Source organism: Argopecten irradians, chromosome 13 (genome assembly GCF_041381155.1).
Source record: "Argopecten irradians isolate NY chromosome 13, Ai_NY, whole genome shotgun sequence".
Lineage (NCBI taxonomy): Eukaryota > Metazoa > Mollusca > Bivalvia > Pectinida > Pectinidae > Argopecten > Argopecten irradians.
The window spans coordinates 12,594,510-12,610,851 of NC_091146.1; the positions used below are offsets into that span (position 1 = coordinate 12,594,510).

The 16,342-nt window shown below is 36.6% G+C and overlaps 2 protein-coding genes across 5 annotated transcripts in view; one reads left to right on the forward strand and one right to left on the reverse strand.

Annotated features, from left to right (window-relative positions):
* LOC138305606 (ankyrin repeat domain-containing protein 50-like) overlaps positions 1 to 16,342 on the reverse strand; it is a 477,373-nt gene that overhangs the window by 412,765 nt on the left and 48,266 nt on the right. The gene's annotated exons all lie outside the window — the stretch shown is intronic.
* LOC138306233 (putative methyltransferase C9orf114 homolog) lies at positions 4,290 to 15,728 on the forward strand. 4 transcript variants are annotated; one of them, XM_069246628.1, is made up of 11 exons: positions 4,290 to 4,425; positions 5,394 to 5,424; positions 5,831 to 5,962; positions 6,246 to 6,334; positions 6,495 to 6,565; positions 8,010 to 8,149; positions 8,649 to 8,779; positions 10,057 to 10,126; positions 13,517 to 13,718; positions 15,031 to 15,178; positions 15,637 to 15,728. In XM_069246628.1, the coding sequence occupies exons 1-11, from the start codon at positions 4,372 to 4,374 to the stop codon at positions 15,694 to 15,696; spliced, it is 1,128 nt and encodes a 375-aa protein (XP_069102729.1). In that variant the 5' UTR covers positions 4,290 to 4,371; the 3' UTR covers positions 15,697 to 15,728. The 4 variants fall into 4 exon arrangements, with proteins under 4 accessions (XP_069102729.1, XP_069102730.1, XP_069102732.1 ...); XM_069246629.1 differs by lacking the exons at positions 15,031 to 15,178; positions 15,637 to 15,728 and adding an exon at positions 14,785 to 14,953; XM_069246631.1 differs by lacking the exons at positions 15,031 to 15,178; positions 15,637 to 15,728 and adding an exon at positions 14,413 to 14,512.

A 16,342-nucleotide genomic window follows, 5' to 3' on the forward strand; every position in this document is an offset into this window, starting at 1 on the left:
TAGCCATATCTTCGTAATATACCGCTGTTATCATACTCTTTGTAAGTATTAGTGTAGCTTGGTTTCTTCATCAATTCCACAATATTTAACGTGTTGTCGATGTTTTAATGAGCTACATAATGTATTCTGTCATGTACATGTAGATTTCGCATTATATACTCGGTATGAGGTTTTTCGAATATGTTATTTTCTATTCATAAACTTAAATGATACTTTTGTCTCTTTTAAGTTGATATTTAATAAAAAAAATAATTATTGGACAGAAAAAAATTTGTCAAGAAATGTTAGCAGTGGTTACATCCCTGTGTTACCAGTGAAACATGTGCACACTTGTTGTCGGAGGCAGAAATAAATATGATGTGATGTATGCTACTGTCTGAGGTAATCGATTATGCTTACATAATGTTGTTAAATGTAATATGTTTTGTTTGATTAATAATTCGCTGCATTTGAAATACTTTAATGTAATAATAGTATGATCTCAATAAGCTTCCTCTTCTAGAACAACTACATCACTATCCACCCAGACTTTTACCCTAAAATCCACCACCTCCACCCGGATCACTTCTACTCCCATCCATTCAGTCAGGCCGCCCACTACCTCAACCCGGACCACCTCTATGGCGTCCATAGTAAGCACAGGTACATATACATCCCATTCTTTCCCGTTTTTATCAAATTACACAAGCACCAATATTCTTGAGAATACGCGAAAAGGAAGAAATTAGGACGGTAAACAGGCTTTAAAGGAAGCAGAGGCAATACTTCGGCATGGAGATATCGTAGGGTCCGTGGCATCAAGGCGTCTTTGCCTGGGGATCATTACAAGGCCAAGGTGTGGGGAAGTGCAAACTAACGGACACGTAGGGATATGGTCTAGGCAGAGATTAGATCGATGGATGAGGAAGCTAGGTAGGTGAAGCATGAACCAGCAAGGTAGCTGGACTCACTGGGAGAGAGTGAGACAGAGGAATGATATTTGGAAGATGGAAGGTCACAGACTTAGCTTCCTGTTGAAGTCAACCTACGATATACTGACAAGCCCAACCAACCTATTCATCTGGGGAATCAAGGATAAACGCCGAGTGTGTACTTTGCAGGAAACCAGCTAACCTGGCATATGTACTCACATTATGCCAGGTGGCACTTTCAGATGGAAGATATGCATGGCGCCACGACCAGGTCCTCTAGGAGGTAGCAGCAAGTCTATGCTGTGCAAGGAGGGAAAGTCGGACGATATCAAAAGAAACAAAGTTTGTCACATTTGTAAAGTCTGAAACCCAGGCTACAGGAAGCGTAGAGGCTGGCGGGATACTCGCAACAGCAAGAGACTGGGAAATGAGGGCAGACATCCAGCAGAGGATGAGTTTTCTATCAGAGGTGGCATCAACACCACTCCGCCCCAATGTTGTGTTATGGTCCCGCAGCTCTAATTTAAAAGCATGTAGTCATTGTGGAACTAACAGTACCATGGGAAGACAGGACGGAGGAGGCCAACGAACGGAAGCAGCAGAAAAACAAGCAACTGGTGGAAGAATGCCAACATCGAGGATGGAAGACATGTTGGTTATCGATAGAGGTCGGATGCATGAGTTTCCCCATCATTATGGAGAGTCCTACACCTATAAGGTGTAACCGGAGCAGACCGGAGGAACCTGATAGCAGCAGTTAGCAGGCAGGAAGGCAGAAATTGCTTCCAGTTGGATCTGGAGGAAGAGGGAGGAGAAGTGGATTGGTCACCAGCAACAGCGCAAGCCGCAAGGTCACGACATCGCTGCCCGTGAACAGGCAGAAATAAGACAACTACCCGCAATAACACCAAGCGGATGCGATACCCGACCGGTTCCTGGTTGGGCCTGATCAACCCAGCCGGCGCACTTCTAGAGGACGTCATGGAAAGCGCCGAAACGTCTAAGGAAGGAGGATCCACCTGATGAGGGGACCGGTCAGCATTGGAGTCATCTGATGTATTTAAGGTATATTAATAAAATAAAGGCATTAATAAAGACATGGAATAGAAGAATACGTACACCTATTGGAAGAATAACGCTAATTAAGTCATTGTTTATACCTCAATTCAACAACTTATTTACCTCTTTACCAAATCCTAGGCATTTTTTTCAAGAGCTCAGCTCAGTTCTTTTTAACTTTCTATGGAATAGCAAAGTAGACAAAATAAAGAGGGATATCATAACACAAGACTATAGCAAATGTGGATTGAAAATGATGAATATAATATTGTTTGTTGATTCTCTGAAACTTAGTTGGATAAGACGATTATCGAAAAAAAAACCCAATAAATTCTGGAAAGATGTTTCCAAAGTGTGGGGAAATTTTAATGATATAAATGGAAATAAGGAAAATAAGGACAATCTAACGGGTGTGTTGAAAAGGCCAATCTGGTATAATAAATCTATTAATACTGGAGATGGAGTAGTGTTTTATAAGTCCTGGTATGAAAAATGGGTGACAATAATTAATGATTTGATAAAAGATTATGTAACATGCTCCTTCTATACTTTTCAAGAATATACAGAAAGATATAACATCAATACAAATTTTCTTAAATTTCAAGGTCTTATTTCATCTGTTAAAACATTTTTAAGTATGCTAAATGCTGAAAAGAGTGTAGTATTTTATCCAAGTATCCCCAATAATGTACTATGTTTTATAAATAGCCTAAACGGGAGAAAATATCTCTGTTAGAAGACTATAGCTATGAATGGTTATCTTATTCCACCTGGTAGAAGAAAATGGGAGTATCTATTGGATGAGATTGAATTAAATTTGAACAAAATATATAACAATCCTTTCAAGGTTACTAACAACACAAAGCTATAATGGTTTCAATACAGGGTAGTTCAAAATATTTCAACAACAAACTCATTTTTATATAGTAGGATTAGTTAAAGGGCCACTACCTTTCCGGAGCAAAATTTATAGGTTTCTTAAAAACATTAATAACAAAAGAAAATATATATCGATGGCTTAAGATGAGGTTACAACACCAAACATATGCAAGATTTCCTGTCTAATGTACGATAACAGTGGAAATTCATTTCGCTGTTTTGCCCCTGGCGCAGTGATAGTCAACTACCGCGCGGCATTTAGGACGACGGCGGGAAACATAAAACGACCCGCGTTATGAAAATTAACATTTTATTTATTCTAATTAAACAGTTCTGAAGGTGGTGATAAGTGTGCTAGTAAACGTATAGTTAATAACTTCTGCGACTCTACAAAATTATTGATCTCGTTTCACATTCCTATTTTAAAAATTAAAAGCCGTTTCGGAAAGGTAGTGGCCCTTTAATAATCCAATATGTAATCTCTTTAATCTTGAATGTGAGAATATTGTTCATGTTTTATGGGAATGCAGGGAAACTCAGAGATTTTTACAAACTAGAGAGACACGTTTAGATGCTTTGTATACCCCATTTCAATATAATAAGCAAGGTTTTTTTTGTATGTTTCTAAATGATAGACTTTCTTCAATAAATAGACTAGACAAAAACGAATCTGTCAACGCTCAATTTCAGTGCTGATTATATACAATGTAAATGTGGTATAATATGGAAATCAAGTATTTGTAAGCGATATATATATATATATATATGTCCTTGATGAAAATGTTCAAATTTTCACATTCGTCTCCATGTTTAAATGATAACAAATTACATGTAGAACTATGTACGATGTGGTATGAGATATATAAAATTTCTACACCACATCAACATTAACACGACACAGAGAAACAAAAAGATTATCAACATCCTATACCAATTTGAAGATTTTAGGCAATATGAAATACATTTAAACGGTAAAGAAATGAAATGTGCGTTGAGATTGTTTGTTTGAAAACATTTCATAAAGGGTTACGTTTTGGTACCTCCCGTACTTTCTTTTTCACCTTCAAAATAATGTACATTATGTAGCTACATCAAATGAAAACTTTTTTATGAGACCGATTTTATTTCGATCTTATATTGTAAACATGTATATACAGTATAATAATACCGCCAAATACACACTAACATGCACAATGTATATTTTGAAGAAAAAAACTACCAAAAAACAAGTTAGCGCATACTGTACCCTGTCAACAAAAGTCACAATGATGGCAGAGCATGAAACACTGAGCCGATATATATATATATTTATATATATTAAAAAAAAACAATTAAAACATCAAAAACAATTAAAAACATCAAATGCAATGCGTGCTGTCTTTCTGGTAATTCAAACCTCTTGTTGTTCAGCCTATATTGTTGTTGTCTTATTCCGGATTTGTCATTCCGGGCAGTTGGCTCTGTAAATTGTATACACCAATCCAGTTTCCGGTTATGAAAACTTCTACACGTGAAAATCAACATGCCAAAATCACTCGATAAGAAATCGTCTTATGAAAAGGACGTACCTTCAAATGTGAGTATATGAAACTTTTATATTAGGCAATCATTACATACAATGTATACTACCTAGCTCTAACATACCCCTGTATTGCTGAACACCGGACTTGGCTGCTTGACATCAAATAACATATTTCAATATTTGTTTACTAAGTGAGTTTATGCACAGGGCCTTGTTCCTAATGATGAAGACACGTCTATTTACAAAAGTGTAATGTATGCAAATACTTGACGTGGCCTATCTTGTATATATCTCATCATGAGGAACAAGGCCCTGTGCATTAGGGGACCCGGGCCCATTTTGAAGAGAACCACCCATCGCAAACCCTGCCTCACATAAAAAGGGAACAAATTTTTTTTTTTTTTTTTACATTGAATGTCCACGTCAGTCCGCTGTAGCCAGCAACTGTGTGTGAACTGACTGTAGACAGAATTTTATGGGAGTAAATGGTTATATTGACGTCATGGTCAGTGATCAATCTACATGCGCATCCGGAGTCCTGGACTCACAGAATTTGAAAAGGACCCATGAAATTTCTGGGAATGGGTATCTATAACAATGTGGGACCAATTGTTTTCACAAAAACCATTGAAAAGGACCCATGAAAAATAATCGTTGATTGAACACTGCATGGTCCATTTCTGTGTTAAGTCTTGCTGGTATAATTTTGCTTTTGAATGTGGTCATCAGTGTTATCATTCACATTTAACTTCCATCTCTCTAAGTGCTGTTGTTGCGAAGCGTTACACCATGTTGTTTCTAATGATGTTAGGGGCAATGAATGACATTAAACTCTTTTGTCCAATAAACCTTATACGTACATGTATATATACGATTTCTACAATCTGTGATATCACATGGCATCATTTTAATCAATAGGAATACAAGATTATTGTCCGAGGGCGGGCAGGATAAAGTGCATTCTTGTGTTTAATATATTAATAAGTAATATTTTAATAAAATATTCACATTCATCGTTTCAGCCGAAAGATTGGAAGAAGTGGAAAGAGGAAAGTAAGTGGCCTTGATGTACATCCATTTAGAATACATTGATTTCTTGACAATTAAATACAAATGCATTCTTCATTAATTGATTCAGTCAAAACATAAGCCACTTTTCGCTTAATTTTATCACAGTTTCTTACTTCCGTCTGTCTTCAATGTAAGTTTGTTGTTTTGTTTTGAAGAATATCAGCAAGGCCAATAAAGATTTATGTTTTTTAACATACATTTTTTTGTAATCGGACTTTGGTGCTGTAGATGACAGAAAATTATAAACAGTATGAACTGATCAAATCAGAATGGTAAACTCCCACCGTCTGAGTATAAACTTATTAGATACTTTTTCTGTAATTGTATGTATGACATATCAAAGTCAAGAAAAGATACAAAATAAGATCTGATACATAACAAAATACAGGGAAACGACAGAAAAGAAAATGGAAGGAAGAGGCTTTGATAAAAAAGCTAGAGAAAGAACAACAAAGGAAGAAAAATGAAGAGGAACAGAAAAACAGAGCTATGGAAGAGGAGAAAGTAAAGGAAAGATTAGGTATGGTCATATAATATAAAACATAGATTATTTTATATCTAATATAAATCCAGGTATATCACTCTCATTTTCCTTAATTTCCTTCTACATTGGCAGAAGTTTGCATTCACTTCTTTATTTTTTTTTAAGAGAACTAAATTTTCACTAAAGGAAATGAACTAATTCATATAAAATCTATATGTTATCTGTATAAGCTTCTTTGAAATTGATAAGATTTATATATAATCCAAAGTGCTGATACACTAAGCTGTTTAGTAAATTATTTCTTTCTACTTGATGACAGGGGTCCAGCAGACAATATCTATAGCTCTGCCAGGCTCAATCTTGGACAACGCCCAGTCTCCGGAGCTCCGTACCTACCTAGCTGGACAGGTAAATATATGTCTGAAAAAAATAATGAATAAAAAATGTTTATACTCTTATAGAACCTAGTTGTCAGAAAACTGCTCAAAGAATATTTGAAAATTTTGAATTCTATTTAATGTGATACATTTGAGCTGTAAACATTGTCTAAATTGTTTTTCATTTCCAGATTGCGAGATCTGCTGTGATATTTAACGTAGACGAAATTGTGATCTTTGATGAGACAGGATCAACAAATAGGTATGTATATAAATAACACTAGTTTAAAACTAGTTACATGTAGTCAAATATCGTAAATAGTTTAATTTGATCCAAGGAATTACAGAACAATTACTGTAGAACATTCACAATACTTAGTATGAAACGATATATTTCTGAATGACACTGCATGGTATAAAGCAGACTGAACAAAATTTATATTGTAATTAGAGAAACGAATATTCGAATATTTGCAAATGAACACCTATTAACGAATATTTGAATGGTAAAATAGTATTCGAATATTCGATGAATATTTACCTCCCTTCCAGTATCCCTTATGAAGCATTATTACATCGTTACTCACATGTAAAAATCGTACGTTTTACTTTCGTTTTACTCATCATATTAGCAAAGTTATATATATCAGATAAATATCGGTAAAAGGTTTAAAAGAAATTATTTATATGGGAAATATGATAAAGATGAAAATAATGACGTACCAGATGCATGTTCAATCATAAAATGATTTAATTCACGGAAAATCGGCTATCCTGAAGCGTGGTTGTTTACAATCGCAACGCATGCGCTATTGCGGACTCATTTTTGCTACGATTTTCTGTGGGACAGTTATAGAGAAAATAATAGTTAAATCGTCAAAAATAATGAAATATCAAACAATAAGTTAATTATATTATTTAGATATTATGCATGTGCAAAAAAATTTTCGTAGACAGTGTAAAAACGATCTTCTGACTCACTGCTAACTTGCACACGTGTTACACATATGACGGTCTTTCCTGGCAAACAATGTTGCTGTGTTTTAATTAAATAATCAGCAATCCATTTTATGCACGTAAAATAAAGGTAGTCAGTAAGATAGGTCATAATATCAATGTTATAAACATCACACAGACATAAAAAAATTGTTTAATCGATCTCTGCAATGACATGCATTTGCTCCTACACAAAGGGCGAAGCCCATATTTACTTCCGGTACAGTAGCGAGCGGGAAATTTGAATGAGTACGGATAGTTTGGGAGTTTCAAAGATCTTAGACATTAAGGTCCGAATATTTGAATACTATTCGAATACATTAAACGAATATTCGAATACCAAAATCTGCTATTCGTTTCAGCTCTAGAATGTACCTTTGTTAGCATATTTTGTCACAAATTATATTCCATAATTTGCATAGGTAGTGTAGGCCTATTGTGACATCATGGGTTTTCGAGTGTTACATTACATTTGTGTGCCCGGTAACACCAATAACACTGTTTTTGATGAGAAAAACGGTTTTAGAACATGTTGTACTTATACATTTATGTTTGAAGTAAGATGAGAACAGTACTTTATTAGATAGATGGTTTATTATTATAATTAGTTTTACTACATTTGTAGCTGTGGTATTTGATGTGAAGCAGTCTTACTTTGCAGCTGTGAAGTATTTACTAATTATACCACACTAACACCACCATGTTTACAGGTCAGTGGAGGGTCAGTATGACGGGGTTGGTAAGAAAGGTCAGGCTAATGTCCAGCTCGCCAGGATCCTACAGTACCTAGAATGTCCTCAGTATCTACGCAAGTCATTCTTCCCCCAGCACAAGGATCTTCAGTACGCCGGTAAATATACACAATAGATATAGGTACCAGTTTGGATTAGATTTTTCAAAATAAGTCTTAAGTTGTTTTAATTTTTGTGAGCCTTGGCAAGTTTCATAAAATTTTATGAAAAAAAGATGTAACTTTAAAGATACTCCATATAAAGATATTCATCATTGAATAATAATTTGTGTTTGGTCATGTGTAAACACAGTGGAACTGTGATAATCCGGACAGTGATAGTACGTCCAGAAAACTCAATCTGGACGGAAATGTCAGACAACAGATTTCCATAATGTTGTTTATACCCAATAGTCTGGAAATTTAGATTCCAAATCCTGAACTCAATTTTCGGAATGGAATGCTGTTTTCATTTATTAAATAACACAATAATTTAATCTGGACGATTTTCTGTCGCCATTTGGAAAGAAAATCCAATAAAAACTCAATACATTGTATTTCTGCAGAGGATACTAAATCATTTGATGAATCACCTGTATTATTACTAACTCTCCCATAGGTTTACTGAATCCTTTGGACTCTCCACACCACATGAGGGCCGACGAGAAATGTTACTTTCGAGAGGGAGTGGTACTGAATAAACCTGTGGCCACAGATAAAGGATCATACGTTAACGTGGGACTACTGAAGGTAACTGTTTATCTAGATTTGTGTCTGGTATTATGTGTGAACAAACATACTGTCACAGGGATCAATCTAGGTTTGACAAAATGGGGGGAAAAGTTTGACAAAATATAGGAGAATTTGAATCTTCGTATTTTGGTCCAAAATTATATTCATTTTGATGAAAAAGTACTGTAAAACAACCAATTTTATTTTTAGATTTATTAAAGCAAGATATTAAGCTCAATAATTAAAAATTTGAGTTAATCATATAATATGCAGTACTAGCTGTATGATAAATATGAAGAAATTTGCAAACAAAAGTCTTATTAAAAAATTAATGAAAAAAAAGAAGTCACAGGGGAAATTGGTAAATTTTAAATCTTCAGGGGAATTTTAGGTCAGAGGGGAATTCATTCCTTCAGGGGAAATTTACCAATAAACGGTAATAAATCAGAGCTAGATTGATCCCCGGACTGTCACTAGTGTATGTTACTGTGATTGAGTTTGAGGTGGTCTTATCTTTTTCATTTGTTTCAATTTTAAGTAGGTTACATCACCATATTAGTCATAATTAGGGCCCTATTTGAACTGTTTCCATATGCATGACACATTCATCTGTCATAGCAAACATGCAAATGCCTTCTATCCTTAGAGATGCATTATTGTTTCAAATATGAAAGATATGTACTCATGTCATGTTATGAATTTCGTGTCATATGGGGTACATTGCTAATATTATCAGTTATCACACAGTTGTAAGACATTGTTAAATCCGTGGAATGGAATGCTGCAGGCGGATGGGTAGGTAGGCACTTTTAGGTGATATGAGCTAATTACAGTGAATATGATATATCAAAATTTTTGTTGTGATAAGAGATATTTGTCAAGATCCATATGTAGGTTCCCCTAGGGCCCTAGTTGTTCCTATTGTATTTGTAGACCAATCAGTCAACAAGATGGCTGAAGTTTAAAAAGCAGAGAAAATATTCCTCTTTCATTTGTCATACATAGATCATTCTTTGGTGGGCACTAAAATTCCTCTGCGATCTCTTGTCTTCTTTTTGTACACTTTGAAGGTTTACAGAGTATTAACCATTTGTTATCATGCTATTTATAAACCCAAGGATGTTTCTCTATAGTTACATTGTAATATATTGGTTAAGTATTTCTCCAATGTTTTTCATTGTAAGCCCTTTTCTGTTATTTTTCTTTTTGGTGATTCTTTTCTGCGCTTAACTTATCCTTGTTAGTTCTGGATGTAGCAATGTGACAGACCAGACATTCTATAATTTCTCTTTCAGGAAGTCCAGATTGACAAACAGATACAGCCAGGTGTGAGAGTAACGGTCAAACTTAACGAGTTAGAGACAGGTAGGTCATCACCAGGTGTGAGAGTATCAGTCAAACTTAACGAGTTAGAGACAGGTAGGTCATCACCAGGTGTGAGAGTATCAGTCAAACTTAACGAGTTAGAGACAGGTAGGTCATCACCAGGTGTGAGAGAATCAGTCAAACTTAACGAGTTAGAGACAGGTAGGTCATCACCAGGTGTGAGAGTATCAGTCAAACTTAACGAGTTAGAGACAGGTAGGTCATCACCAGGTGTGAGAGAATCAGTCAAACTTAACACGTTAGAGACAGGTAGGTCATCACCAGGTGTGAGAGTATCAGTCAAACTTAACGAGTTAGAGACAGGTAGGTCATCACCAGGAGTGAGAGAATCAGTCAAACTTAACGAGTTAGAGATAGGTAGGTCATCACCAGGTGTGAGAGTATCAGTCAAACTTAATGAGTTAGAGACAGGTAGGTCATCACCAGGTGTGAGAGTATCAGTCAAACTTAACGAGTTAGAGACAGGTAGGTCATCACCAAGTGTTAGAGTATCAGTCAAACTTAACGAGTTAGAGACAGGTAGGTCATCACCAGATGTGAGAGTATCAGTCAAACTTAATGAGTTAGAGACAGGTAGGTCATAACCAGGTGTTAGAGTATCAGTCAAACTTAACGAGTTACAGACAGGTAGGTCATCACCAGGTGTGAGAGTAAGAGTCAAACGTAACAAGTTAGAGACAGGTAGGTCATCACCAGGTGTGAGAGTATTAGTCAAACTTAACGAGTTACATGTAGGAGACAGGTAGGTCATCACCAGGTGTGAGAGTATCAGTCAAACTTAACGAGTTAGAGACAGGTAGGTCATCACCTGGTGTGAGAGTATCAGTCAAATTTAACGAGTTAGAGACAGGTAGGTCATCACTAGGTGAGAGAGTATCAGTCAAATTTAACGAGTTAGAGACAGGTAGGTCATCACCAGGTGTGAGAGTATCAGATAAACTTAAAAAGTTAGAGACAGGTAGGTCATCACCAGGTGTGAGAGAATCAGTCAAACTTAATGAGTTAGAGACAGGTAGGTCATCACCAGGTGTGAGAGTATCAGTCAAACTTAACGAGTTAGAGACAGGTAGGTCATCACCAGGTTGGAGAGTATCAGTCAAACTTAACGAGTTAGAGACAGGTAGGTCAATACCAGGTGTGAGAGTATCAATCAAACTTAACGAGTTAAAGACATGTAGGTCATCACCAGGTGTGAGAGTATCAGTCAAACTTAACGAGTTAGAGACAGGTAGGTCATCACCTGGTGTGAGAGTATCAGTCAAACTTAACGAGTTAGAGACAGGTAGGTCATCACCAGGTGAGAGAGTATCAGTCAAATTTAACGAGTTAGAGACAGGTAGGTCATCACCAGGTGTGAGAGTATCAGATAAACTTAAAAAGTTAGAGACAGGTAGGTCATCACCAGGTGTGAGAGTATCAGTCAAACTTAATGAGTTAGAGACAGGTAGGTCATCACCAGGTGTGAGAGTATCAGTCAAACTTAACAAGTTAGAGACAGGTAGGTCATCACCAGGTTGGAGAGTATCAGTCAAACTTAACGAGTTAGAGACAGGTAGGTCAATACCAGGTGTGAGAGTATCAGTCAAACTTAACAAGTTACATGTAGAGACAGGTAGGTCATCACCAGGTGTGAGAGTATCAGTCAAACTTAACGAGTTACATGTAGAGACAGGTAGGTCATCACCAGGTGTGAGAGTATCAGTCAAACTTAACGAGTTAGAGACAGTAAGGTCATCACCAGGTGTGAGAGTATCAGTCAAACTTAACGAGTTACAGACAGGTAGGTCATCACCAGGTGTGAGAGTATCAGTCAAACTTAACGAGTTAGAGACAGGTAGGTCATCACCAGGTGTGAGAGTATCAGTCAAACTTAACGAGTTACAGACAGGTAGGTCATCACCAGGTGTGAGAGTATCAGTCAAACTTAACGAGTTAGAGACAGGTAGGTCATCACCAGGTGTGAGAGTATCAGTCAAACTTAACGAGTTAGAGACAGGTAGGTCATCACCTGGTGTGAGAGTATCAGTCAAACTTAATGAGTTAGAGACAGGTAGGTCATCACCAGGTGAGAGAGTATCAGTCAAATTTAACGAGTTAGAGACAGGTAGGTCATCACCAGGTGTGAGAGTATCAGATAAACTTAACGAGTTAGAGACAGGTAGGTCATCACCAGGTGTGAGAGTATCAGTCAAACTTAATGAGTTAGAGACAGGTAGGTCATCACCAGGTGTGAGAGTATCAGTCAAACTTAACGAGTTAGAGACAGGTAGGTCATCACCAGGTTGGAGAGTATCAGTCAAACTTAACGAGTTAGAGACAGGTAGGTCAATACCAGGTGTGAGAGTATCAGTCAAACTTAACGAGTTACATGTAGAGACAGGTAGGTCATCACCAGGTGTGAGAGTATCAGTCAAACTTAACGAGTTACATGTAGAGACAGGTAGGTCATCACCAGGTGTGAGAGTATCAGTCAAACTTAACGAGTTAGAGACAGTAAGGTCATCACCAGGTGTGAGAGTATCAGTCAAACTTAACGAGTTACAGACAGGTAGGTCATCACCAGGTGTGAGAGTATCAGTCAAACTTAACGAGTTAGAGACAGGTAGGTCATCACCAGGTGTGAGAGTATCAGTCAAACTTAACGAGTTAGAGACAGGTAGGTCATCACCAGGTGTGAGAGTATCAGTCAAACTTAACGAGTTAGAGACAGGTAGGTCATCACAAGGTGTATATCATAATAATGAATAATTATGAAAAAAATTATTACAGTGTCACACAGATTTTACAACATACATGTATGTAATTTACATAATCATGATCACCACATATAAGTAAATCATATCCAGTCATATTTAGCTTATGAGACAGTACTGCATATACTATCTAAACAACATCCAAGTACAATATGGTGGGTGAAGTGAAAGAGTGATTGGCTGATCCCCTACCGACAGGTTGCACACACCCCATCAATCTACTGATGGCCGATTAGTTAGTAATAGATATAACAGTATGCATTTGATAAAACAGTACAGTTGAAATTAAAGTAAAAATACTAAGAATCATCAAATTTACACGTTTGATTGAAAACAATTTCTGGATTAGTATCCTACCAGTGGCAGATAGAGTACAAATGTGGTTAGGGAGCATCCAATGATGTATGTGATGTAAATATATGTGTGAGAGTAAAGACAAACTTAATGAGTTAGATAGGTACAGCTGTAGGTCAACAATAACAGATGTACATGTGTAAGGGTAATAGTAAAATTCACCTTCACCAGGTGTAGATGTGTGAGGGGTTCTGATTATAGTTCCAGACATTAAAGCTTATCCACAGTGATATTATAAAATGGTGTGCCTTTATTGTTTCAGAGAAAAAGAATTTGAAAGGGAAAGTTGTGTCCCCTTCTCTACCAAAGGTTGAGGGCGGTCTGTACTGGGGTTACCAGGTACGACTGGCTAGCTCCATAGGGAACGTCTTCACAGAATGTCCTTATAAGGATGGCTACGACCTGACCATTGGAACGTCGGAGAAAGGCGACTGTGTGGACACCATGGAGAAAACAAAATACAGGTATTGGTATATTGATTATTGATCACAGAGCCTATTTAACATACATCTATTAGTTTACACGGATGTTTTAAAATGGATAATTTCTTCTGATAGATTTGAGATTTGTATAGAGTAAACCCTCAATAATCTGGAATTCAATAGTCAGAAACCCCAATAGTCATGTCTCCAACTTTTCCTAAGAAAATGACATCATATTTCTGTGTAGAAATATGACGTTATGCTCGCAATCATAACACGTAATAATCGCTAGGGCAAATAACTTGGTAAAACACAATGGCTGAATAACATTTGACAGAACTAGTAGTGATGGTCTTTTGTCAACCGAGGCGAGAAAACAATACAATAAATAGAATATTCTTTGTTTCATGATGAATATCAGTAATATTTCATCTCCAGGGGTTGAAACTTTGATGTTTTTCATGAGTGCAAAGTGGAAACTTTCATATCTTTCAGTGAGTCTCGTGTTTCGCACATGTGAAAAATATCGAAGTTTCCACTTCACTCGATGAAATATAATTGGTATATATCAACAAAACAAGGAATATTCTCTCTACATGTAAATCTGTTGTAGGCACTGTCTGGTGGTGTTTGGTGGGGTGAAGGGACTGGAGTGTAGTTTGGAGGCAGACGAAGCATTAGAGGAGGATTATCCTCTCTCTCTCTCTATATATATATATATATAAATCTGTTGTAGACACTGTCTGGTGGTGTTTGGTGGGGTGAAGGGACTGGAGTGTAGTTTGGAGGCAGACGAAGCATAAGAGGAGAATTATCCTCTCTCTCTCTCTCTATATATATATATATAAATCTGTTGTAGACACTGTCTGGTGGTGTTTGGTGGGGTGAAGGGACTGGAGTGTAGTTTGGAGGCAGACGAAGCATAAGAGGAGAATTATCCTCTCTCTCTCTCTCTATATATATATATATATATATAAATCTGTTGTAGACACTGTCTGGTGGTGTTTGGTGGGGTGAAGGGACTGGAGTGTAGTTTGGAGGCAGACGAAGCATAAGAGGAGAATTATCTCTCTCTCTCTATATATATATATATATAAATCTGTTGTAGACACTGTCTGGTGGTGTTTGGTGGGGTGAAGGGACTGGAGTGTAGTTTGGAGGCAGACGAAGCATTAGAGGAGAATTATCCTCTCTCTCTCTCTATATATATATATATATATAAATCTGTTGTAGACACTGTCTGGTGGTGTTTGGTGGGGTGAAGGGACTGGAGTGTAGTTTGGAGACAGACGAAGCATAAGAGGAGAATTATCCTCTCTCTCTCTATATATATATATATATAAATCTGTTGTAGACACTGTCTGGTGGTGTTTGGTGGGGTGAAGGGACTGGAGTGTAGTTTGGAGGCAGACGAAGCATTAGAGGAGGATGATCCGAGTGCTTTATTCCAACATTATCTCAACACCTGTCCACATCAGGGCAGTGGTACCATCCGTACCGAGGTAAACAACACTAATTAGTTACATTGTTTGTTTTTAGAATCATGGGTAAACAAATAAATAGTGACTCAATAATTTCTTACTAAAATATGATATCCCGTCTTTGCATATTACAGAGTTAGTTCCCTTGTGGGTAGGTATCGATTGTTACATCATTATTTTGTGAGCGCAATTCACGTCGTTTTCTCCGAAACGTATGACGTTACGCTCTCAAACACATGACATCACAATCAATACCTACCCGCAAGTGCAGATAACTCTGTAATATGCAAATTCGGAATATTTATATTATCCGGTTAATCACTAGCATATAGGAAAATAAAAGTTCTCATTTCAATATTAATTTGATAACAATTTTTAAAAGAACCGCAGATTTCAGTTAACAGTGAGAGGTTGCTGTCAGGAAAAGATAAACAATAAATGATAATAATTAATAATAGTAGTGTTGTTTGATGTTACAGGAAGCCATACTGATCACGATGTCGGCCCTGAGACCTGTCCTCTCCCACACTGACAGCTAACACATCTTCATGTCAATAAAATACCATTTGTATTTCTTTTTTTTTTGTCTGTTTGTTCAATAATGTTATTTTTAGTGTGGCCCAAAGATCATGAAGCAGTCTTACACCCTAAAATACCTGTATCTACATCACTGTTTTATTACAGTTGACTTTCCCAAAGTTATTTTTGAATGACTAATTAAGCACAGGCTTTTGATTCTATAAATATACAGTATACAGATGACTTTCCCAAAGTTATTTTTGAATGGCTAATTAATCACAGGTTTTTTACTCTATAAATATATAGTATTAAACAATATATAAATAGGGAGAAATACATACTCTATTTATAGAGTCAAAAAACCTGAGGGATAAACAACTGTTCTATGTTCTCTGAGCCCGCTAACAGTTATAGTCAAGGGAATGAAAGTGGTAGGTGCAATCACAACAGACAAAGGAAGCCTTTACTGAGGCTTCAGCATGGATGGACCCAAAAATAAGCTTTAAGTAGATTCTTTAGCTCGTCATGTACATAAAATGATGATACTGTTAAGTGTGATGTATAGAATAATGATATAGGTTACTGTAATTTGTCCTGAAGAAGCCAACATTAAGAGCAAAACCTATGTCATTATTCGACAATTAAAGGTGACAAATGAGGTCTACA